Source organism: Pogona vitticeps, chromosome 2 (genome assembly GCF_051106095.1).
Source record: "Pogona vitticeps strain Pit_001003342236 chromosome 2, PviZW2.1, whole genome shotgun sequence".
NCBI lineage: Eukaryota > Metazoa > Chordata > Lepidosauria > Squamata > Agamidae > Pogona > Pogona vitticeps.
In genome coordinates, this window is record NC_135784.1 from 151,324,063 (window position 1) to 151,347,875 (window position 23,813).

General features: G+C 42.7%; 1 protein-coding gene across 3 annotated transcripts; it reads left to right on the top strand.

Moving 5' to 3' along the window:
• Positions 1–9,298: 9,298 nt before the first annotated feature.
• Positions 9,299–23,598, top strand: IL23A (interleukin 23 subunit alpha). 3 transcript variants are annotated; one of them, XM_020786275.3, is made up of 4 exons: positions 9,299–9,417; positions 19,951–20,040; positions 21,463–21,591; positions 23,279–23,598. In XM_020786275.3, exons 1-4 carry the CDS (start codon positions 9,397–9,399, stop codon positions 23,447–23,449), a joined length of 411 nt encoding a protein of 136 aa, XP_020641934.3. In that variant the 5' UTR covers positions 9,299–9,396; the 3' UTR covers positions 23,450–23,598. The 3 variants fall into 3 exon arrangements, with proteins under 3 accessions (XP_020641934.3, XP_020641952.3, XP_072846967.2); XM_020786293.3 differs by lacking the exon at positions 9,299–9,417 and adding an exon at positions 14,802–14,959 and having other exon boundaries at positions 21,466–21,591; XM_072990866.2 differs by lacking the exon at positions 9,299–9,417 and adding an exon at positions 14,805–14,959.
• The last annotated feature ends 215 nt before the right edge of the window (positions 23,599–23,813 follow it).

A 23,813-nucleotide genomic window follows, 5' to 3' on the forward strand; every position in this document is an offset into this window, starting at 1 on the left:
GCTGAAAAAGATAATATAACTCGGAACAATGGTGTGTAGGGGGCAGTAGGAAAAGAGGAAGAGCTAACATGGGTTGATTCAACAAAGGAATCCACAGCTGTTAGTTTGCAGGACCTAAGAACTTACTGGAAAAGACAATATTGCGAGGCAGGAAAGAGCAATAAGAAGAGAGAATGACCTAGCATGAGATTTTGTTGGCTTTCAAGATCTGAGCAGAATAGTTAATAATAGGACATTTGGGGAATCATTAACTCATATAGTCACTATACATCATAAGTGACTTGATGGCACATAATATATCTGGAGTTTTTTTATTATTATTATCAAGAAACTATACAATAACAAGATGGGTGGAATGGAGATTATGACAGGATATAGACACCAAAGTTCTGCTAACATCAAGTAAAACTATCCCTAGCCACAAAGCAAAAAACAGTAATTTCACAGCTTAAAATAGTGAGCTTCTCAAAATTTGTTCTGTATTTTTAATGTATTTAAAAATATTTTCAAGATCTACATTTTTTTAAAAAAATCATTAATACTTTTCTTTGTGTTTTCATTTTTACAAGCAGGCACAGGATTCCCTTACAAGCATGATTCTGATAAGCCTTTTTGGCCGGGAAGGAGTTAAAATGTTTTAAAGTGTCAGCTAATTGTGTCTGATTGACAGGATCAAAAGTTCACATTGCCCCAGACCTGGAACTAATTTCCCTTTTGAAAACTTATGTAAGGAGACTGTTTGGTCTAAGAAATGCTGAGAGAATGTTTACTGAACATACATAGCAAAATGTCCCGCTTTATGGAGAACAGTCACTCCACTACTTTCTTTAAAGGAAACTTTTTAAAAACTATGTTCTTTAAAGCAAACCTGTCTTTTCAGTCTGTTTCTGGGACCTTTGTCTCTAAATATATACATGCTCAGTCTTATAACAAATTGGATGTTTTTTTCCTATTTGAAAAGCCTTTTTTGATAACCAACATTTAACCCCCTACAGCCTTTTTCCAAATAAATAATAGGGTCAACCATTCACTTTCAAGATAAATAAGACCGGTCTTTTCAATTTATATGAGCTGTTTTAACTCTCAGGACATTTAGGGTTGACTATTTCTGAATTAGGGACGTGGTAGTGCTGTGGGTTAAACCGCAGAAGCCTCTGTGCTGCAAGGTCGGAAGAACAGCAGTCGTAAGATGGAATCCACGCGACGGAGCGAGCTCCCGTCGCTTGTCCCAGCTCCTGCCAACCTAGCAGTTCGAAAGCATGTAAATGCAAGTAAATAGGTAGCACCTTGGTGGGAAGGTAACAGTGTTCCGTGTCTAGTCACGCTGGCCACACGACCATGGAGATTGTCTACGGACAAGATGCTGGCTCTGTGGCTTGGAAACGGGGATGAGCACTGCCCTCTAGAGTCAGACATGACTGGACTAAATGTCAGGGGAACCTTTACCTTTACCCTTATTTCTGAACAAAGGACGAACAGTTTTACTTTTAAACCTTTTGTCCAACTTCCTCAAATTTGGCAAAGAGCAAAATCAGACTGTCTGCTAAAGTATGTCAAATTTGATTCTGATCTGAAGCCCAGTTTGTCACGATCACCTCTCCCTAAAGAGATAATGATCTTGATCAGGGAGTTTCTGTGAGTGCAAAACTACCACCTTTATTGCCTGAGGTAAGTCCTTTAGGCTTCAGAAGTGTGTAATACAAGCCCCATGGACAAGCCTGACCTAAAAGAGAACACTTGCCTGCTTACAAGGCAGTAAACCATTGACTGTGTGCTTCCTTAGACAGCCTGACCAGGTAGGACCTCTCAATTTACAGTAGCAACTATTGACCTTCTCAAATCCTCACTGGATTTAAATGTAAGTCCTGCTGCTAAAGAGACCAGTCTTCTGTTGAAGAATTATATTTGTTTTTATTAAGAAAATAAAGTAGTTTCATTAGAATACAGTACAGTTGTTGCATTAAATAGGCTTAAGCATTAGGTATATCCATCTGTTACAATGATTAAAGAAGTTCACAATTTCTAAGTAAAATAAGAACAACTAAAAATCAGCTAAGTAGTCGTCTTTGCTCTCACTACATGTTAGCATCTAGAAGCTGGGCTATTTCTGCCCCCTCCTTCACAAGACAAACCTCTCACATTCCACGACATTTACAGACCAACCACGAACATCATCACATACATGAACAACTATTTTCTACATGTCTCCAAACCTCCCTCTTTCAGTTTTAACCAATTAAGTCCAAATGGGTGTAACACAGTTCACTGCCCACATTTCACATGAAAAGATCCCAAGCCCAGGTGGCTTATCTCTTCCCAATTAAGCGGTATGCTCTGTTTCTTCTTCCCTGGGCCTCCTTGATCTGATGCCTATTAAACTGATGCTCCAGATCTGATGCCTATTAAACTATCATCACTTAGTATTATTAGTATTATCAGTTCTAGCTGTCATTTACTCTGGCTCTTGGCTGTGATGGCTGGAGCTGATGGAGAGTCAGCTCATCCACTTTTGTCTATTGGTACAGACTAAGGACCATGGAGTTGGCATTGCAGTCAGGCCCAGAATTTTGGTCAAGACCCTTGTTCCGAGGACTGCTGCTGGATGCAGTGGAGTGAGTGGTTGCTTAGACTGCTGGGATGGTGGTAGAATGTGTTCAGCTGCTCTCTTGTTTAGTTTGACAGCATAGGTTTTGTTTTACTTCCATAAAATTTTTACTTCACTGTTTTTAAAAATGTGTAATGCCATCCAGAGTAGACCTTTGGTCTAGATGGGTGGGGTAGAAGTCAAACAAACAAACAAACAAACAAACAAACAAACAAACAAACAAACAAATAAATAAATAAATAAATATTATTAGTGCTTACAGACATTATGTGTATGTAAAGATGTATGTAAAGATTTTTCTATTACTCTCCTTTTCCTTTATCATGCATTTGCTTATTTCAAAGCTCCATACTATTTTTCTTCCATTAGTAAATTCACACTCCTCAAACAACATAAAAATAAACCATCAAAACAACACCTGAAGAACAGAATAAATTACTGTGATAAGGCAACCAGCAGTCAAAAGATTTAAAAGGTGGGTTAAAATTTGCTGTCCCTCCAAAGTCCATTGGTTCGAACACCATCACCACTATTTGAAGGATTATTTAGAAGATCAGAACTTCATCTGGCATCAGAACATCATGTAGTTATAGGAACCTCATAGCTCAGCAGTTGAACTGCAGTACTACAGCCAAAACTCTGCTCATGACCCAGGCTCAATCCCAGGTAGCCGGCTCAAGGTTCACTCAGCCTTCCATCCTTCTGAGATCAGTAAACTGAGTACCCAGCTAGCTGGGGGTGTGGGGCTGATGGCAATGTTTATCCTGCATAATTAAATTATAAACCAACCAGAAAGTGCTTTAAGTGCTATGGAGAGGTATATAAGCAGCATGCTTTGCGTTTTTTAAATGTCCCTTTTAAATATATTTTACCATATCCTGCCCCAAGCTAAAAAGATCTTGCTCCTTGTCGTTCTTGCTAACCTCAGCAGGAGAAGGAGACAGAGGAGAACTTCAGATAATAAACTGAATATACAGTGTGGGAGGAAATGGTCTTTTCTTTGGTACTCTCCTCTGTTCCAGGCTGTCTAGAGGAGGACAACAGGTAATTTGGCTAAGGCCTCTCTACAAAGGAAGGGGGTTTCTGCTTCAGCTCTTATACATACCCTTGTCCTAGCTTTGCTCTCCATTCATACATATAGGGGTCATTTTTTGTAAGAGGTAGCAAGGGTGCTCCAACATTGCACCCTCTGGTAGGTCCTCCCCCTACAGTTGAAATTTAGGTTGTGATCTCCTCGAGGCAGGAACTGAGTAGCCAGCATTGAAGAACACGCATATGAAGTGAGGCAAATAATATTACTGCTGAAGTGGAAGCCATCAGTCCCAGTAGGCACTGGACAGTGAGGACAAAGGAAAACACCAGATGAACATTTTACATGGCTCTGTCTCTTGGGAGGATGGCTTATGCTGTGCATATATTGAGGCAGGCATCAATGTATGAAATGCATGGGGATGGGGTAAAATATTATTTCTCCTTGTTGACCCAGAGGCCTAGAGTGTGAAGGAGGTGTAAAGTGAATGTAGTGGAGGAGACATGGCCAAGAGTCTGCATCAGATGTCAGTCATCAATGTGTTGGGAAACAACTATGCCTTTGGTCCAAAAGAATGCCACAATCAGCACTATGCACCGGGTGAAAACACAAGGGACTGTGGTGACACATAGTGGAAGAGGTCCAGTCCTACTATGAACCCAAGACAATATCTGTAGGTAGAGCAAATTGGAAAATGAAAACAGATGTCCTTTAGATCAATATAAGTGAACTAGCCTCCTCATCACAGAAGGGGGAGGTTGGAGGACAACGTCACCATCTGAAACATTCTGTTCAAGATGTACTGATTGGTTGAGTCCTCTTAGATCTAGAACAGGTCTGAGCATGTCAGGGGAAAGAGACCTATGGAATAAAGGGGAAAGAGACTTGTGTTGTGAGAGGCTGAATTGCCCCCTTGGCAAAAGGGAGTCAATTTTCTACAATAATGGGAAGGAAAAAGAGAGGATTTTAACAAAACGTTTCTATCCGTGGAAGAGTGTTGAATATGAGAGCATGGCCCATCTCTACAATGGTCAAGGGACCTATTGGTAAGTGGTGATAGAGTGCCAGAATCTTAAGTGGTATGAAATAGTCAATACTGCAAACTATAGTTGAGGGATCAGGGTCAGTCAAAGGACAGGCTGGTCAAAATTGTGTCTTTGAAGATGGAGGCTGCTTGCACGCGCGAGAAGTGGAAATTCTGGATTACCTGAAGGCTTGCTGCTGCTTGTCAGCTGGAGTGATCTCTGCTTAGGGAAAGGATGAAGACATCTTCTCCAAAGTAACTTGTGGTCTGGGGGGATTGGAAGCTGGGAACTGAGGCCAACATGCTTGGCTGTAGTGTGGGATTTAACTAGGTGGAAGAGAACATCTCCTTCAAATGCCAAATCATCCTCAGTGCTTGTAGTCCAGAGTCCAGAGTTGCGCCAAAGAGCAATGGCAGCCGCCATGACTTTGACACAGTCAGCAGGATGGTGTGTGGAACTTACCTGGTATCCAGCTAATCTGTGAGTCTCCTGACAGAATGAGAGTGAGAGTCTTCTGGTCATCAGGAGGATTATAGAGGAACAGCTTGACTCTTTCCCAAAGGAGCTGCTGATATGCTCCCTTGGCTCCCATGGGGACAGGAGGCAGAGGGCAGCGGGGACAGGAGGCAGAGGACAGTGGGGGCAGCTTTGGAAGTCCAGGAAGCCAAAAGCTGCCCCGACCTCCATGCCTGCTGCCAGCTTTCGGCTTCCCAGGCTTCCAAACCCCCTCTGCTGCCCTCTTGTCTCCTGTTCCCCACTGCCCTCTGTCTCCCATCCCTGTTGCCCTCTGCCTCCTGTCCCCACGGGCAGCTGGTGCAGCTTTGGAAGCCCGGGATTTTTTTTCTTTGGCTGGAACAGATTAAATGGTTTTCAATGCATTCCTGTGGGAAATGGACCCTCGACCTACGGACTTTTCGACCTGTGGCCACCATTCCAATACGGATTAATTCCATAAATCAAGGGTCCACTAAATTGGTGCCGAGTATCAGCTGGTGATCAGGATCAACATTGGAATAGAGAGCAATCCAATTGATCCCCAAAGAAAAAGAGATCTGAAGGAGGTGAAGGCGCAGCTGATGCTGGTGTCTCTCGTCCTTGTCAGGTGAATGAAGTCGGTACCACTGCAGTAGAGGAATTGGATGCTTCACCATCTAATGCAGAACGTATGTCCAAATGCTTGGAAACAGAGAAAAGGGACTGATGCCCAGGGGATGCTTTATTTTTTAAATGTAGAAGAGAAGATAAAGGTGAACGGAGAGCTTGTCGAGAGAAGAAACCTCAGTGGCAGCAAAAAGGAACTGAGGCAATCGCCAGGACGGGCGGACCACGTGCACTAGGGGGGCAGTCCTGGCAAATACGTCATAAAGTTCTAGAGTATTCTGGAAACCTCTGCACAAGCACAGATTAAACCCTATAGTGTGCATTCACAGAGACCACGAAGAAGAACCTGCACTTCTTTCCTCCATAGAAGTTGTAGGTGAAGCTATAGGAGTAGACAACATATGCATGGGCACACACACATGAAGTAGCACAGCATTTTGTGGGTTTTTAAGGAAAGGGTCTAAGCAGAAGGATTCTTCAACATGTCCTGTGAGATAACACTCCCTGGCCCCCCTGAACATGCGCCAACAGTGGGAAGGGCCTTCAGATTCCAATGGAGAAGAATGGTTATGGTTTCCTTACGGACTGGCTTGTCTTGGTTCTGTTGAGATTCTGGGGCTAGGAATGCTGTGGTGTATTAACACCAGGTCTAAGTCTCCTGTGGTTTCTACTTGTAAACCAGATTACATATTGAAAAAGCCCTGTCTGGTTTATCTTTAGCAACTGGATGTCTGTGTCAACTAGTTTTCCAAGAAAAATTAGTAGATTTTCCTCAGCCCATAGCAATTCCCCTCTAATCCCCTTGGATGTTTACCCTCTCTTTTACTCTCCCTCCTCTGTTGAATTTCTAACCGCTACAGCATCACAAACAGGTCCCAATTGCTCTGAGGGGAAGTCCTTGTAGTGATATTCATGGAGATGAAGTCATCTTCCTGTGGTTCTTTGGTTCAGATGTAGCAGTGAAGAAATGAAGAGATAATGCTTTTCTGACAAATGTGGGAATTCAAATGTTTTGGAGAAGCAAAAAGGGACAAGAAGATCATTTCCTGAGGAGTTAGCTGAGAGGGCTTTGTCAGCTGTCCCCATCTTCTTAGTAAAACTGTTCTCAGAAGACAAATTAACCATATGTAGCTTTAGAAAAGCAAAATGTGGTGTATCGCTGGGCCTAAGTCTCCAGTGGTCTCATATAACAGGCCTATCTCTCTGTGGTGTAGGCCAGTGGTCCCCAACCTTGGGCCTCCAGATGTTCTTGGAATACAACTCCCAGAAGCCCTTACTACCACCTCTGCTGGCCAGGATTTCTGGGAGTTGAAGTCCAAGAACATATGGAGGCCCAAGGTTGGGGAGCACTGGTGTAGCCCATCCTTAACCTGGTGCCTTCTCGATGTTTACACTGCAGCTCCCATCAGATCCAGACAACATGGTTACAGTGATTAAAGATCAAGGGAGTTGTAACTCCAGCCTCTCTAGAGAATACAATGTTGGAGAAGGCTGGAAAGCACTGAGCGTCAAGTTTAGCAACTAGTGTTTGACAAGGTCCACAGATCAAACTGAGCAAAGAACTGATGGTCTCCCTCAAATACTGGCTTTGCCCACAAGGTGCTTTTATTGTGTAATGTATTACACTCATGAACTTTTCGTATCAGCTGGTTCCAGACAGAATGCTGGCTAGATAGCTCAATAAGTTAAGCATCTGGCTGTGGAGCCAGAGGTTGGGCTTTTTGACTCCCCACTCTGCATCCCACAAGAGCCAGCCTAGGTGGCATCCTCGCGGGATGCCTCCAGGAGAAAAGAATGGTAAACCACTTCTGGTTATTACCTACCTTAAAAATCTTTGAAAGGGTCACCATAAATCCGATTTGACTTGATGGCACACAATTTTTATTATTATTCCAGATGGAGGAGTCCTTGTGCAATCGTTAGGAGCCTCGTGGTGCAGTGGCTCCTAAACCGCTGTACTGCAGCCAAAACTGTGCTCATGACCTAGGGTTCAATCCCAGGTAGCCGGCTCACAGTTGACTCAGCCTTCCATCCTTCCGAGGTCGGGAAAATGAGTACCCAGCCTGCTGGGGCGGGCGGGCAATGTGTAGCCTGCATAATTAACTTTTTTGCTTTTTACAATTAATCCAAAGGCAGCATAATGTGACTTTTCTTCTTTCTCTTAACTGATTCACCCCTGACCACCCTCACCCCCAATTAGGAAAAAAGACCAGAGAAATAGTGGGTAAATTTGGGAGAGACAAATAGAGGATAACATCATCTGGAACACTAGAACCGTTGCCATAAAATACAATGACTTAGGTGAGATGATTGCAGGACAAATATTTCCCCTGGATGGCAGCACTTGCTTTCTGCCATTCATAACTCTCCTGCGCTTTCTCCTCCCTTCTTCCTTCTTCTTCTTGTCTTACTAAGGAAAACAAGGATGGGAGAAATATATCCAAATTGTGCACTGCCATTTTCTCAGAGTTCAAAACACATGACCTAAGGAGGCCCACAAAAATGCAGAGCCATCCCAGGCATGCCATGGGTGAGCACTGCATAAAAATGTTATCTGTGAAAAGCAGAACAGTGCCTCTCTGCCTCTATGCTAATGAGCTTTCAGGATTACTAATGAGATACTACATGAGATAATGATATGGGGAAGCACTCCCTTAATAATACCATTTGTGTGAACCAAATTAGGATATGGAGTTTACATCCAAAGGGCATGCTGGGTGACAGTCCCAGAACTTCACTCCCTGCAGCTGCCAGCTTGTTTGTGTTTGGTGTTGAGAACAGGATATCTCTAACTAAGGGCCTGGTCTCATTGCTGGAATAAACTGGGAGAGAGATCCCTCTCTTTTCGAATTCAGACAAAAGTGAGCTAGGACGCAGCACCAGGTTTCCCGGCTTGGATCATCTGGGCAGCTCAGTGCCTGCTGAGAGGCAGCAACCCTGGACTTTCTTTCTCTGCCTCCTCCAGCAGCTGCCCACTCAGATGAGGAGGCAGGGCAGGGATTCCTGCAGCACTACCTGTGAGTGAGCAGCTGCTGGAGCAGGCGGAGAAGGGAAGTCTGTGCTCCTGCCTAGACTGGAAGATTGTGTAAGAACTGTGGCCTTGCCAGAACCCAGCAACTTTAGTGCAGGCAGGATCGGCCCCATCTCTCTGGGGAGAACTGCTCTAGAGATTGCAAGACTGGGCCCTTTCCCTGCAGCTGTCACCCAGCTCTTCAAGAGTGCCACCTGGGGAAGCTGAGGACTGGGCTATAAAAGAACAGGCCTTCACCTCAGCAATGAAGTTCTCCAGCTGTGCTGTGGTGATATTCCTGCCTCACCTGTCTGCCTTACCTGCCAGCCTCCTTGCACCTGCCTTGCCTGGTTATTCCTGCCCTGCCTGATTGTTGCCGTCTTTCCTTTCCTGCATCCGTAGACCCTGCTGCCTTGATATGGTTCCTCCTGGCTTTTTCCCCTGGACTGTCTGATCATGATTTGCATCATCCTTCCACTCGGCTGCTGTTTGGACTCAAAACCCCAGCTGGTTGGTCTCTGCTTGGGCTGTGGGGTTGGTTCTACTTTGTTCTTGTGGTCTTGCTCTGGACTGGGTCCTGGTGCTTCTTCTACCGATCCCTGGCAGATTGCACGATGGGGAGGGAATGAGCAGTGCTCATGAGCTGGTGAGTAGGAGAAGCTGGCAGGGCGGTGGGGGACGGGACTGTGCAGCACCTGTGGCGCCATGGTGACAACTTAAGACAACCCGGCATGAAGTGCTTTGTGCCCATCTCTAAAAATAATCCATGATTGTAATTGTTTCATGGAGAAACCTTGTCTTAATTTTTTTTTTTAAAGCAGAAGTCAGTTTTTATTGTCAGTAGGATCAGGCTCTAGCCATGGATTATGCTCTGTCATTTTCCAGCTGTGCAAAATCTGGTCACAGTAACAGGAAACAAAGTGAAAACCACTCAAGGTGCAGGAAAACAAATCTACACCATTATCAGCAGAGTTAAATAGAAAACAAGTGCAAGTCATTCCCATACAATAGAAAGAAGGTACCCTTTTGCCTGACTTTCCTCCCGTATACCCAATGTCCATTTTGATCCTCCATCTGCTAAGCTTATGAGGTTTGATACTATGTCCTCAACCTTTTATAAAAGCATACTTTATTGCATTTAAACAAGATGCCCAATCCAAGGACTGGTGGGTCCCACAACTTTAACAAAGATGTGTCATCTGATGGTCCCAAGTCTCATTATCTCTCCTCAGTTTTCATTGGCTGTTTAAGTGCATATTTTGATGTACTGACAGGTACTGGGAACTTTCTAAAAATGGATGTTGTGCAATACATATAAATGACAAGTTACATCACAACCTTCTCTGTGGTTTCCTTGCTGTGAAAGTAAGAATGGAAGCTATGTGCATGATGTCATTGTATTCATGTACCTTTTTTTAGACATTCCTTGCTGCTGATGCTTTCTTGTTAAGTGGTTGCATCAATTCCTCCCAACCTATCCTAACACTGTTATGTCAGGAATGCTTTGATGGCAGGAAAGTGATTGCCTTGGCAGTCAGATGACAGGCAGAAGCCTGCTGTATTTTGCTCAAAGGAGACAGTCAGTCTTGTAGAAATGGTTACTATCCAGAGCAATATGATCTTGGGTACCCTTAAAGCGATTCAGCCATGTGATTTGCCCAAGCAAAATTCTGTCAATGAACAAAATGAAAAATATCAGATAGACTGGAGGAAAAAAGAAGGGCAACTGACCACACTCCTGTCTTGTGGGCAAGTTCAGCAACTGACAATCAAATATCTGAATTGTGTCAGTCAGTTTGTGGAGATCCTAATCGTTTAGCTGTGTCATTCCCAATGCCAAGACACATTGTTATGCTGCAAGTATCCTAGGAGAAATTGCAAGTGAATCATGAAAATGTGTAGGTCATGAGCAAAACCATCCATCCATCCACAGGAGAGGCACAATCTAGTGCGATAGTCTTGCTCTTTCCCACTCAGTCTGTGATTTGTGTCCGGATAAGCCTGTCTATTAGATTTGATTTGTTATTCACTTCTGATTCAGAGATGGAAGCTGTCTGTTCTTTTTATGAGCTGTTGCCCTGGGCTTGTCTTCTTTGTCTTAAAGCACCTCAGTATAATGATTCATGCAAAAATACAGAACGACGGGGTCCTGTTTAAAGTGGAGTTAAATTTGGATTCTTGAGTATCATAAGAGTAAATGGGATTCCTGATGCCTCTAGTTTCAACTCAGGGGATAGGGGAGGAAGGATGCTTCAGCAACTTTTGGGGAACTTTAAACTTCATATTATCTTCTTGTGCTTGGAATGATCTCATCTCCAGGGCCTTGTCTAAAGTCTTACTTCTTCAGCAAAACTTTTTCCAGAGACATCCTTAGTTTTATGCCATTCCTGTTTAACTACACCAAAGAACATACGGAAAGCTCAAAGACTTGTCAGGTCAAAGATGGGAAATTTACCTCTTTTTTCTTCTTCTCCACATCAGTTCTCAAACTCCTTGACACTGACCACTGATAGTTTCAATCTAAAAACTCAAAAACTTTCCAACCAATCTAGTCCTCACAACAGTTCTGCACAGGTAGGTCTTGATAAGTCTTCCCTGAAGCATGTGGGTCCCTCCCAGCCACTTACATTCTGGATAAATTACTTTGCATCTGGAGGCTCTATTTATGGCTAGTATTTCTTTACAAAGCCTCTTTGTCAAAAATACCTTGAACGTCAATAAGTCAATGGCTATTATCACCACATCTTGTCCCCTGTGAATTTAGCAAAGGTATTGTCTACACTGTGTGAAGAACTGCATTCTTTTGTCTATCCTGAATTTATTGCTGTTGTTGTCATATTGTCATTGGATAATTCTAATGGCATAAGAGAGAAAGAGTAAAATTACCCTTTGGTAATTACCCTGGTATGCTCTGGTCCATGGGGTCACGAAGAGTTGACACGACTAAACAACAACAAAAATCACCCTCTTAATACAATTCAGGCTTCAATAAACCTTAGTCACATCCCAACTCCTTGATGTCCTTTTCTTAATTATTCTATACTATCCCACAAAACTGCACCAGAGCACACACAGAGTTCTGACTCCAGTCCTCTGAAGATGCCAGCCACAGAGACTGGCCAAACGTTAGGAAGAACAACCTCAAGAACACGGCCAAAGAGCCTGAAAAACCTACAAGAACCATTAGATCCTGGCCATGAAAGCCTTTGAGAATAAATATTCTAAGTTCCATTTGCCTAATCTGTCCTGCTCATCCTTTTGTGTCAATATGAATTGGAAACCCTCTTGAAGGCGTTCTCCTCGCATCTTCTCACATGTTTTGTACAGCACCCAGCATACTGTGATACTACTATATGCATATGGACTGTGTCTGAAGATTAGTTTTTTAGGATACTGTACCTATTTTAAAAGCAGGGTGATCTGTCTTTCTTTGAGTAGTCCCTTGCATAGGGAATCTCCAGGAAAAGAGACCAGGTAGCCATTTAGGAAAGGATTGTTTTTAAAAGTCAAATTACTGTTGTGCTTTAGGAGGATGGTGTTTCTGTATCACCACCTCTTGTGCCCATGAATTTCTTGATTCTAAAAGAACAGGTTTTAGTTCACTGGCTGGCATTCAAAAGGAGTTCACATAAGACTTCCTTAACATGCAGCCAAATGATAAAGTTCCAGGGCTCATCTTGGTATTGTGCAGTTAGGTACAGGACTGAGACAAGTCCCATCACTTGCAAATTAGCTGCAGCAGGTTCTACCAAGCATACACAAATACGATTCTGGCTGTTGAGTTCAATGCTCCTGTTCTATTTATTGTGTATTTTTATGTATTTGTATTGTCCTGCTGATATCCGCAGACCTTTGAATAACTAAAAGCAACTTAAAGCTTGTTGTGGGTTTTTTGGACTCTTTGGCTGTGTTCTGAAGGTTGTTCTTTCTGATGTTTCACTCAGTCTTTGTGGCCGGCATCTTCAGAGGACTGGAGTAGGAACTTTGTCCATGCTCTGTTGGTGTTTGTTGGATAGTTGAGTATTTATAACTGTGGGAAACAGCTTTTGTCTTTTTTCAGGAGATAGGGTGATCAGCATGTTTTTGTTGTGATGAGGGAGGGGGGAGAGGGAGAGATTATCTGTCACTGTGATTGATGGATGCTGTTAGCTGGTCTTTTGTGTGCAATGATCCCTGGCCCTTGTGGCTGTGTAAAGTTCGTTGGCCTTTTGCAGGTTGTATTTTCCAGAATGGGATGCCAAGCCATGTTTAGTTTTAGGCCTTCTTCTTTCCTGTTGAAGTTCTGTTTATGTTTATGGATTTCAATGGCTTCTCTGTGCAGTCTAACGTATAGATTGCTGGCCACAGAGACTGGCGAAAGGTCAGGAAGAACAATTTTCAGAACATGGCCACAGGGCCAGAAAAACCCACAACAACTATTAGATCCTGGCCGTGAAAGCCTTCACGAATACATTCAACTTAAGGTTATTACAAAAGAGTTTTTGGTTTTGCCTGTAAATTTATATTGTTTAAAAGTGGAATGTTTTCTGTTTCTGCTGAAACTAGGTTTCTCCTGAGCAAGGGAGTGACTAGATGGGAGGTTGTCCTTTGTTTATATGTTGTTTTCTGTACAAATCCTGGCACTTTGTACAGGCCAAAATTGTTATCATTTACACAAAAATACTTTGGAAGATGTGTTGCGAGTGACCAATCAGCAGAGGGTCAGATTAGGTACATTTTTATCTGTAGTATGTCACACTTCTCTACCATTGCCTTCTTCCTTTTCCCTGCTAGCCAACCCTTTCTCTTTTTTTGTTCAGTTTATGAAGTGACATAGCACTGAACTGATACAACAGTGTTGTTCTGAATTATTGTTGCAGGACTTAGTTGCCATAGAACTAAACCAGTGGCATAAACTTTAATTTAAAAAAATGTGTTGGCCCTAGTGATTCTGAACTTTAATTAAGTAATGCTGAATTATGACACTCCACTCCACTGAAGGTATCACCATCAATAGGATCAGGACATACTCTGCAACTGCCTCCAGCCCCCCCCAAAAAACTATATAGATGAACACACAAGATAGAAAGTGAGACAAAACAATGGGATTAGAAAATAACAAGTCTGCTAATCAAACAAAATGTATTAAGTAATCATGGGAAAATAACAGGTTTACCCAAAATTAGTTTCTGTAGTGTAATAAGTAGAAAAACATTGATAATTGACATTGAGAACTCCAGTAGAAATAGGACAAATTAATGTGTCGTAGTCAAAACTCTAAGTATCTATAGGGTTATAGCCCGTTGCTGAAAGGTACAATACTACTGAAACATTCATATACATATCCCAGAGAAGGGGGTTCCACTGATAAGAATAAAGTCTTCTGCATCAGCAACATGAGGTATGTTTGTGAGCATGAGAGAGAGAGAGAATGAAAATGTTAATTAATTGAACCACATTTCCAACAAATAACAACAACAAAAAAAATCCAGCCAGCAGAAGCAAGCGATATTTCCAAACTGATAGAGGAGAAGTCAGCTTCCTGATTTCCTTTTCCTAGGTCATTGTCTGACATGGGCATGAGAGGAAGCAAGAGGGAGCTCTTTGGGGTTTACCTATGTGTGTATGTAACAGGTAGGGAGAAGACAGGGGGATTTATGATTCTCTCACCACATTTCAAGGAGCTGCCAGTGTTGTGACCCAGTGAGGGATTAGGCAAATGAGCTGTTTTCTGAGGTTACCCAAACAATCCACACTGGAGAGCCCAGAGGTCAGTATCACTTCTCCTTTTCCAGCGGCTGTCACAGTGAACGGGACCTGCTGGCTGGCCTCGAAGATGACTCCCTGACATCACTTAGTCTCACCCCCCCACCTGTCAAGCTCAGAGGGGGAAATCCCCACTCTTTGCCTTAGTCACCTGTGGCAGCTACACATATAAATAAGCATCCTGGTTCCTCAACTTCTCAGTCTCAAAGGAAGTCCTCCTTTACCTCCTTCATCATCCCAAGCTCAGCCCGAGAGCCTCAAAGATGAAGAACAGCTTGAGGAACCAGCTGCAAGGAGGTGTCCTTCTGTGCTTCCTCTTGATCTCTGCCACTTCCACAGGGATGTGGTTGCCCAGGGAAAGCCACATTCCATGGCAACAATGCAGGGATGCCTCACAAGAGGTCCTCAAGCAGTTGTGGAAGCTGAACATCAAGAAGCCGGAGGTGAGAAAATACCACATTTTGTTGTTTTCTTTACTGTGTTTAATGGGCCAGCATTCAAAACAGAAGGACTCTAGAAGATGACAGGCAACAGGGGGTAACTTAAGAGTTCTACATCCCATGGCAAACCCAGTTCAATACAAGTTCACCATTCATGGGGAAGGCAGCTAATGTGATTGAGTATCCCTCACACAAAAGTGAGGGAAAGAGGGAGGACTGTAGTAGGTCGATGGTAGAGGAGGCGCTTCATAAGCATAGCCAGGTTTCATCTCCGGAAGGTTCCAGATAGAGTTGGGAAAAACGTTCCTTTCCTGCTTCAAAAGATGGAGAGCTGCTGTCAGGCTGTACAGGCAATACAGTGGTCTAGACTAGAGTAGGCACCATAAATGCTAATAAGCAAATTAGCAGAAAAAGGTTTTTAAAAATACTGTAAATTTGAATTATGGCATGTAGGGGGAAAGCTATCCAGACTTGTATGTGAGCGAGGAACTCCCATTCACTTCAGTAGGAATTATTTTCCCAATGAAAAGCGCAAGCATGAGTAGCTTGTTGTGTTGCCCATTATTTTTCCTTAAAAAAAACAAACTTAGAACTTTTAAGAGAATAGCACAACACATGAAAAATTCTCATCAAAATGTCTGTAAAATTCCTTGGAATCACCTTTAAAGGTAAATTTAGAACATAACTGGAAAAATTCCTTATTACCTCATTAAAGCAACTTAATTTCCACTCTTTGGACGGCTTTCAAAATGTAACAATACTATGTCCTAATTGGCTTCTTCTTTGAAAATAATTCCTTAGAGGTAACAACTGTATTGCTTGGAACAGTGGTCCCCAACCTTGGGCCTCCAGATGTTCTTGGACTTCAATTCCCAGAAATCCTGGTCAGCAGAGGTACTGGTGAAGGCTTCTGGGAGCTGTAGTCCAAGAACATCTGGAGGCCCAAGGTTGGGGACCACTGGCTTGTAACATGTTACTCCTAAACTCTGGGTCTGACTTGGTGCAATGCCACTTGCTTGCTACATCCACTGCAAGAGAAAACAAATACTCTCGTGCTCTGCTTTAGAGCTTTCCATAGTCCTCTAACCTCAGTTTAATCCTTTTAGTGTCTAATGGAATTTCATGCTGGATTTTATCTAGAATCCACTTACTGTATTTGTCTTTCTGACAGTTCTCAGTGTCCCTGAAGCTCTCCTCCACATTTTGAATGAGTTCATTATTTTCCTGTCAGCTTCCTTTGCTGTCCAACTTTCACATCCCTACATAGTAATCTAGAATACCACACTATGGATGTTCTTGGTCTTAGTTTCCTGTAACACATCTTTGCTTTTTTCAAGTTCCTTAATAGTTGTCCTTCCAAGTCTTAGTCTTCTTTTGATTGTATCTATCAATGACACCTTCTTTTGAGGTGTCTATTTTGATATTTTAAAAGTAGATTCTATGCAAGGAAATCTGAGGAAAACCAGACAGATTTTTTTTTTAAAAATCACCCGGATTTTTCTTTTTTTCATAAAGAGTAAATTGGAAATTATAAACAACACTGTGAATCATTCATAAGCATATTACCAAAGGTTGCTAGCTAATCCAGATTAAGTAACATGTGTTTGGAAAACCCTATGTTAATGATGTCCTATATTTTTACTAGCCAATGAATATATTAATGTAAAGGGTAATGAAAACACAAATAATAAAGTTTTCTCCATTTTCTTTATTTTTATTGTATTACGTAGAAACCCAAAACTTAATGGGATGAGTTGATAGTATCTTTTCTTTAGATTCACCTTGTAATTTGAGGTTTTAAATTTTACTTAATTTGTTCATAAATCTGACCTAGAGGAGAGGATTTTGTGAGAGGCAGGGCACTAATTAGAATAGGTCTTCATGCTACACATCAGATATGTTCTTGTGTTGCATAGGTTGAATACAGTTTAAGCTGAGGGAACATGCTATAGGTCCAATCAAAATCAGGGGAGCAGATTAGTCATAACTGTAGTCCTGTTTGGGATTGAGAGTAAGCCCACATAACCTAGATTTAGAAGACATATCCAGCCTTAAGAGTTCTAGTTTAGTTCCAATGCCATGTCTTCTAACCTGGACTGAGTACCATCTCTTGACAGTATGCTCAAAGCCACCAGTGTAAATTAGAATTCCCAGTTTACCCATAATGAATAAAGAGAGAGATCCAGTGGAAAAACCAACCAACCGACTCACCAGCCGAGAATGTTCTGTTAGGTTTTTCAGAATTGAAAAAAAATCATTGCCTAAAATCATTTATTAAAACTGGAAGTACCAATCAAGTACCAAAGGTCTACAGTTTAAAAGACCATTTTCATTGTTCCCCTGATTCTCTCCACAGTTTTCATTCATCCTGGTTCTTTCCACGATCAACAAAAATTAAAATCTGTCCTAGCACATTTTAGATTGAAAAACAACTTCCTCCTGTGCTCATATAGTTTGCTTCTGAAAGTTTCATACTGTCATATTACTCTTTGTTCTGAAAGCATATGATATGATATGATGCAATTTCTGGTTTTCCTCCTTTCCTTTTACTATTTCTTTTACTCTTCTACTATTGCAGCACATTGGTCCTTACCTTCACATGACTGGAGGAAAAATCCATCCCTTTTCTGCTCTTGAATTCCTCCGCTATCCGCTACAGCACAATTTAAGAATGCCAAGAAGTAACACATTTATATTAAGTCATCCTGACAGTCTCAGTTGGAACCAAGATTAAATTGGATGGTGGCTGTCACACCACTTGTCTCTGCTAGTGTTGTCAAATCTACCTTTCCCTTGTCACTCGACTATTTAGATAAAGGTCTCTTTAAATCACCTCAGGAATAAACATGTCTTCCTTAATAATCTTCACTTATTTCCTCCCTTCCTTTGCCTACTGCAAACAGCCTTAGTGTGTGTGTGTTTGTCTCTTCACTCATGCCCTCATAACACTCTCCATGTAACCAGCCCTCAGGTGTTGTACTTAACACCATTCAGCGTGAACAGAACAAATAAGGTTTTATTAGAATAACAGCGTTAAAAGAGCATTTTTCATTCCCAGGCTTTAAATTAATCCAGCACAATCTTTCACTCTCTATTACTTCTTCCGTCCCCGTCCCCACCCCCACCCCTCTCTCTGGTTGACCTCTTTGAGGTTGACCTCTTTGAGGTTGACCTCTTTGAGACTGCTCTGGAGGAGACTCAAGAATCCCTCACAGACACTCCTTATCTAGTTTCCCTCCCAGCCAATCATTCTTCCCAATACTCCATGCTCCTCCCATGACAAACTTACCAAATCATACCAAAAATACCTTTAAATACAACCAAACATCCTGGTGGCCTTTTGGATATTTTTGAATTATGGGCCACATAATCCCTCTGTAACAATTTGTGGCAGATACATTAGCAGACTACTGTACTGTATAGCAGGCTAGTAAGCTAAACTTTGGGCGATGAACCAGGAAGAAACAAAAGGGAATAAGGAACTAATTTACCTTTTTTGAAGGAAGAGGAAATGACCCAAGGCCAACAATTTACAAGTAGTCACTTATCACAGAAAGTCAAAACTGTTTAAAATGCTCTACTCCACCTAGCTCTCTATATCTCTCTATTGCAACCCCAGCATAATTGCTTGCATTATTCTCAACACCCTTAGCATTGAGAGATGATGACCAGGAGTGATGGTGGCTGCTTGCAATCCAACCTGGATGGCTGCACATTCCCCCTCCCTCTCCTGCTGGGTAGGCTCCAGTTACTATTAACCTTAGTGAGTACAGTAGCACACTTTTGCTTTGAGTAGTGGCTGACACTTAACCTTGCTGATTTATAGCTGGGAATCATTTCTCTGTTTGGTTTTCAATGGTAGCACTACTTACTTCCTAACTCCTTTTCAGATCTAAAGAGGACTCGCTTTCAACCCTATCCAGTTTGCAACCTGGGTCCCACTTTCAGTCATTTCATCCCATGCATTTCTTTGCTGCGCCTCGCCTGGACATACAATGTGATGCCACTAGAACAGAGAGAAATCCATTTGGGAATCTTGTCCCACCAGCTGAGGATGCACAGCCATTGGATAGGCCAGGAAACCTAGGGCATAAACACCTCAGAGACCTGAAACGGTTCAACTATTCAGACACATATATAACTGTGTGAGGTCGAGTTGATTCTGACTTATGATGACCTTTTCCAGGGTTTTCTAGGCAGAGAATACTCAGAAGTGTTTTACCCTTTCCCTTCTTCTGGGGGCTGTCCTGGGACTGTGCAGCTTCCCCAAGGCCACATATAATTAACCCCAAACTGACCTTTAAAACTAACACAAAAACATCTTCTTCAGGGGTGGGGGAATGCCAAGCAGCAAAAGAGGTTTTTCGTTGCTCACAATTGTCTCCCCACCTTTGCTGAGGTTCCTGCATGCATGTCATTCTTTACCAGGAACCTTGGGAATTGTAGGAGGGGGAAGGCTGGTGGCTACATTTCTCAACATGCTTTGGTAGAGAAACTAGATATCAACACAATCAAGGTCTGCATGCCATTTATTCTTTTATCACGACGATACTTTTTTGTCCCACTTTTTGACTCTGCTGAGGCTAGTCTTAGCCCTGTGCTGTGTGGATACTGGGATGCAGTGCCAGGACCAAAGAAAGTTGAACAGGTGCTCAGAGTGAAAAGGCTCCAACCTAGGAAGCACCACCTGCGTGGTTTTCTGTTCCATATGAATTTATAAAGGGAACTCATGTTCAGAAGGTGACCTGGTCTGTTGTGCTGAACCCAACCTATCCATGATTTCCAGGAGGAGCTGTACTGCAAATTGGGGAAACAAACCTTTTGGGTGACAGTGAGAGAGAGGAGGCGCTGAGGATGTGAATGGTGATCAAGGGAATATTAAAGCAGGAAGTTTGCACGACAGGGATGATGATATTTTCCCAGCATTAGATTGCATGCCGAGCAAGCTGGAAGCGCATCCTTCCATTCATTGCCTCTTTTATTTTTTCCTGTAGGTACCACACACAACTATTTCCTTTCCCCAGCGAATTGAATGCAAGGACAGATGTGACCCAGATTCCCTGGGCAAAGTTCCTGACTCTCTGGTAACTATTCTTATCTGAATGAAGCATTTGGGGCCATTCCAAACAAAAAGCCCAGCATACCCCTAATGGTCAATATATTATTGCCTATTTGTATGCATTCCAAAGGGGGAGCCCTGTTGGCCTACATCAGCAAAAGCTGTAAAGAGTCCTATGGCCTCCTGATGAACAAGACATTTAGTATGGCATGTATTTCTGCTCAGTTTGTGCTGAATTTGCTTTGGCACCTTGGACATGGGCTTTGCTAATACCATATAACAATGGCTGTAATCAAGTCCCACATCCAAATGTCTACAGCCCATCTTCTGGATATATATTTTTAAAGCATACATTTGTGCAATGGTTTTGAAATAGTTTTCCAAGGACAGGTGAGGTCCACTGGATAGAAACTTGATGATAAGGTGCATTAAAAATGGCTGGATGACCACTAGTGGTGTTCTTTGTACCAGATGCAGCCACAACAGCTTGTAGGAGTGTTTGGAAGGCACATGCATTCCCAAATCAGCAATGGTGAGGAGGGGGGCATGGCAGTCCTAGCTAGTGCCCAGTTTGTAGCCCAGAAAAAAATAGCTTTCCTAAGCTCTGCCGTTGTTTGAACTGAGACTGGGTCACTGATTGTAGGAAAGATAACTAAATCCTGAGAATCCCTTGTAATGATGTCTGGGAAATTCCACAACAGCAGATTCTCAGATTTGATACAGAAATGGTTCCTGAGAAAGGCTGAAGTCACTCATTTTTAGACTGGTCTTTCCAAAGGTGATGAGCTCCAAAGATTGGGTGTGTCAGCTGGAGAGAACAGGAGTGGGAGACAAAGACACTTTTAGAGTTCACTGGGTTTGGCAGTGTGGATAATTCTGTTTTTTCCCCTACAGCCCCCTCCCCCAGCCCAAGCAGCATAGCTAATGGTGAGTTTCAGGCCAAAAACATCTGGAAGGCTACAATCATCCACTTCTGAGATAGAGAATAAGTGAACTACTGAAACTCAATGCTGCAGGGTTCAGTTTCCATCTCAAGGAACTGAGAGAAAACTAAAGGGACAATGGCTGGCAATGACAGAAAAGGGACAGAATGAGATGGGATAAGCCAGTGGCTCCCAGCCTTGGGTAACCCAGAGGTTTCTGGCTTGCAACTCCCAGAAACTCTGGTGGTGAAGGCTTCTGGGAGTTACAGTCCAAGAACATATGGGTTATTCAAGGTTGTGTGCCGCTGGGGTGAGCTTTCCATCCCAGGCGGTAAGGAAAAGGAAAGGATCCATTTCTTCCTCTACTGCTTTGTCTTTATCTTCTCTAGGGCTTCACCTTTTCTGATGAGGTTTTTTTGAATATTGAACTTTGGTCCTGAAATCTATGCCTTTTGACTTGGTTCTAAGCCTGGCTTTCAACGTAACATAAACTGACCCTTGGCTTCTTTCTCTGTCTTTCCCAGCAGTGCCTCACAAAAATAAGAGAGGGACTTCACCATTATCATAAGCTTCTGACCCAGTTTTCTAACTCAGGGTTAACTGCTGAGCTCCAAGATGCCCTGAATTCATTGCTGCAGTTGCTCCTTATAGAGGTGAGTACGTCTACTGGAGAGCAAGAGTTTGGCCAATGGGATGCCAAGGTGTGTGTGTTTGGGGGGGGAGGGAATTCAAAGGAGCTACTGAAATGAACAGGGCACATAGGAGGGAGCTTTTTCTCTTTTTTCAGTCCAGCTTTTAAGCCAGGGAGAGACCAGATATTGATTCTGTGAGTTTAGGTAGACTGTGAAGGAAAGGGCAGTGGAACAGGCTAGAGGAATCTTCGCAGGACTGCAGATCAGGCTGGTTGCAAGATGACAGTAAGGGTCACAGTGGAGACATTCACATTCTCCCAGACATCTTAGGAACTGTTTTCAGTGCTTTTAGTTCATTGTTCCTTAGCTCATTCTGTAAGGCTTGGGAAGGTAGCATTCAACTTTGACATGGATAGAAAAAGAAAAACATGGTCAACAAGAGGTAGCAACCCTGGGGTCATTTCCGTATCCCCAAAGGCTAATCTGAAGTGCCCCCTATGGAAAAAATAGTTGCTTAGATGGGAGAGTGGGACATTTCCCCACTTCTCCCCATGCCTTGTTGCAGGTTCTGCTTATTCAAACCCAAAAGTTATCCCACAACTAGAATAAAGCAAGGGTGCTTATATGAGGTCCATGGCGAAAAGCAGCCTCCAGGGTCATTTTTGCAACCCAAAGGCTACCATTAAACCCACCACCTTCCCCATGAAAAATCCAGAGTTTTTAATTCCATTGTCATACTGCTCTAACAGTTAGGAAGATTTTCCTGATATTGAGCTGAAATCTGGCTTCCTGTCAACTTGAGCCCATTATTATGTGTCCTGCTTTCTGGGATGATTGAGAACAGATCCTGTCCCTCCTCTGTATACCTTTCATGTATTTGAAGAGTGTGATAATATCTTCTCTCAGTCTTTTTTTCTCAAGGCAAAACAGGCCCACATCTTTCAGCTTTTTCTCCTAGGGTTGTTTCAAGTCCCCCTGAGTGGCTGCATTTGGGCCCAATGCAGCCCACAGTGGGGGCCTGGGAGCAGAAATGTGCCCCTGCAGCCCTTTGAAAATGCCCACCTATCATATTAGTGCAATAGTACCATGGCAGGGGTGGACGTAACAGCCGAATTGGATACTCAGTGTGCTTAGTGGATAGAGTGATGGACTAGGACTCATGACACCTGGGTTCAAATCCCTGTTCAGCCAATCAAAGCGTACTGGGGTGGGGCAGACTCCTTAAATAGCTCGCTTACCCTGAAAGCTCTACTACGGTCACTGTCAAGTTAGTTCCAATTTGACAGTACACAACACGTACCATGCCAGACTCAATGCCAGTACCTTAAGCAAAGGAAGCCTCATTAGCCAATAAGGAAAAAAAAAACCAAAGCCTATATTTTCATACTTTTACTGGGCTATCTGGAAGAGAGCAGAAAAAATGAGTGTGAATCTATAGGATACCCAGACCAGAAGGCAAGATGTCTGTAAAAAAGGTTTGAGGCATGTAGAGGACAGAAAGGAGAAGAAAAACAAACCCACTCCCGGAGAATGGTGTCTTACAGCCACTCCCCTCTGGTCTCCACAGATGTGTATATTCATCTTGTGGAGGGGTGATGATGAGTGTTTATAAGAGCCAAGGTAAGGTTACAGCAGCTGCAAGGGAGACCCAGAATTTAGGACAAAAAGGAAATGTAATCCAAAATACTTAAAAAAAAATCTTCTACAGGATGGAGGCAGCCAGAAGGAAACAAACAGCCCAGCCATTCTGGATAATGTGCAAGAGTGGGAGAAGACACCGCTGCAGAATTTCACCCTGTGGCGTCTGCAGTCCTTTGCTGTTGTGGTGGCCAGAGTCCTTTCCCACTGCGCCTCTTTATCCGAGGCCAGCATGATCTAAGGGAAGAAGCCAATGTACGATGTATTTCCACTATGTGCTTCTATTTATTTATTTAATCTTTTGTTTGTATTGTGTTTGTTTATGATCTATGCTTCTATTTAAGCCATTTAATCTATTTATTTGTTTGTTCGTTTGGCCTGACTCCTGCTGGACACATCTTAAAATATTAAGACCTTCTGTCCCAGCTTTAAATATCAAGGAGGAGCAAGTTTGTTATAGAACTTCATTTCCAGACGAGGTACCCGCACTTCTGTACTATGTGCCCATCCTCTTTTGTGGGATGACTTGTGGGTTGTAACTATTACTCTTTCCAAAGAAAGAAGTCAACAAGGGAAGTATTTTCATTATGTAATTCTACTTATTT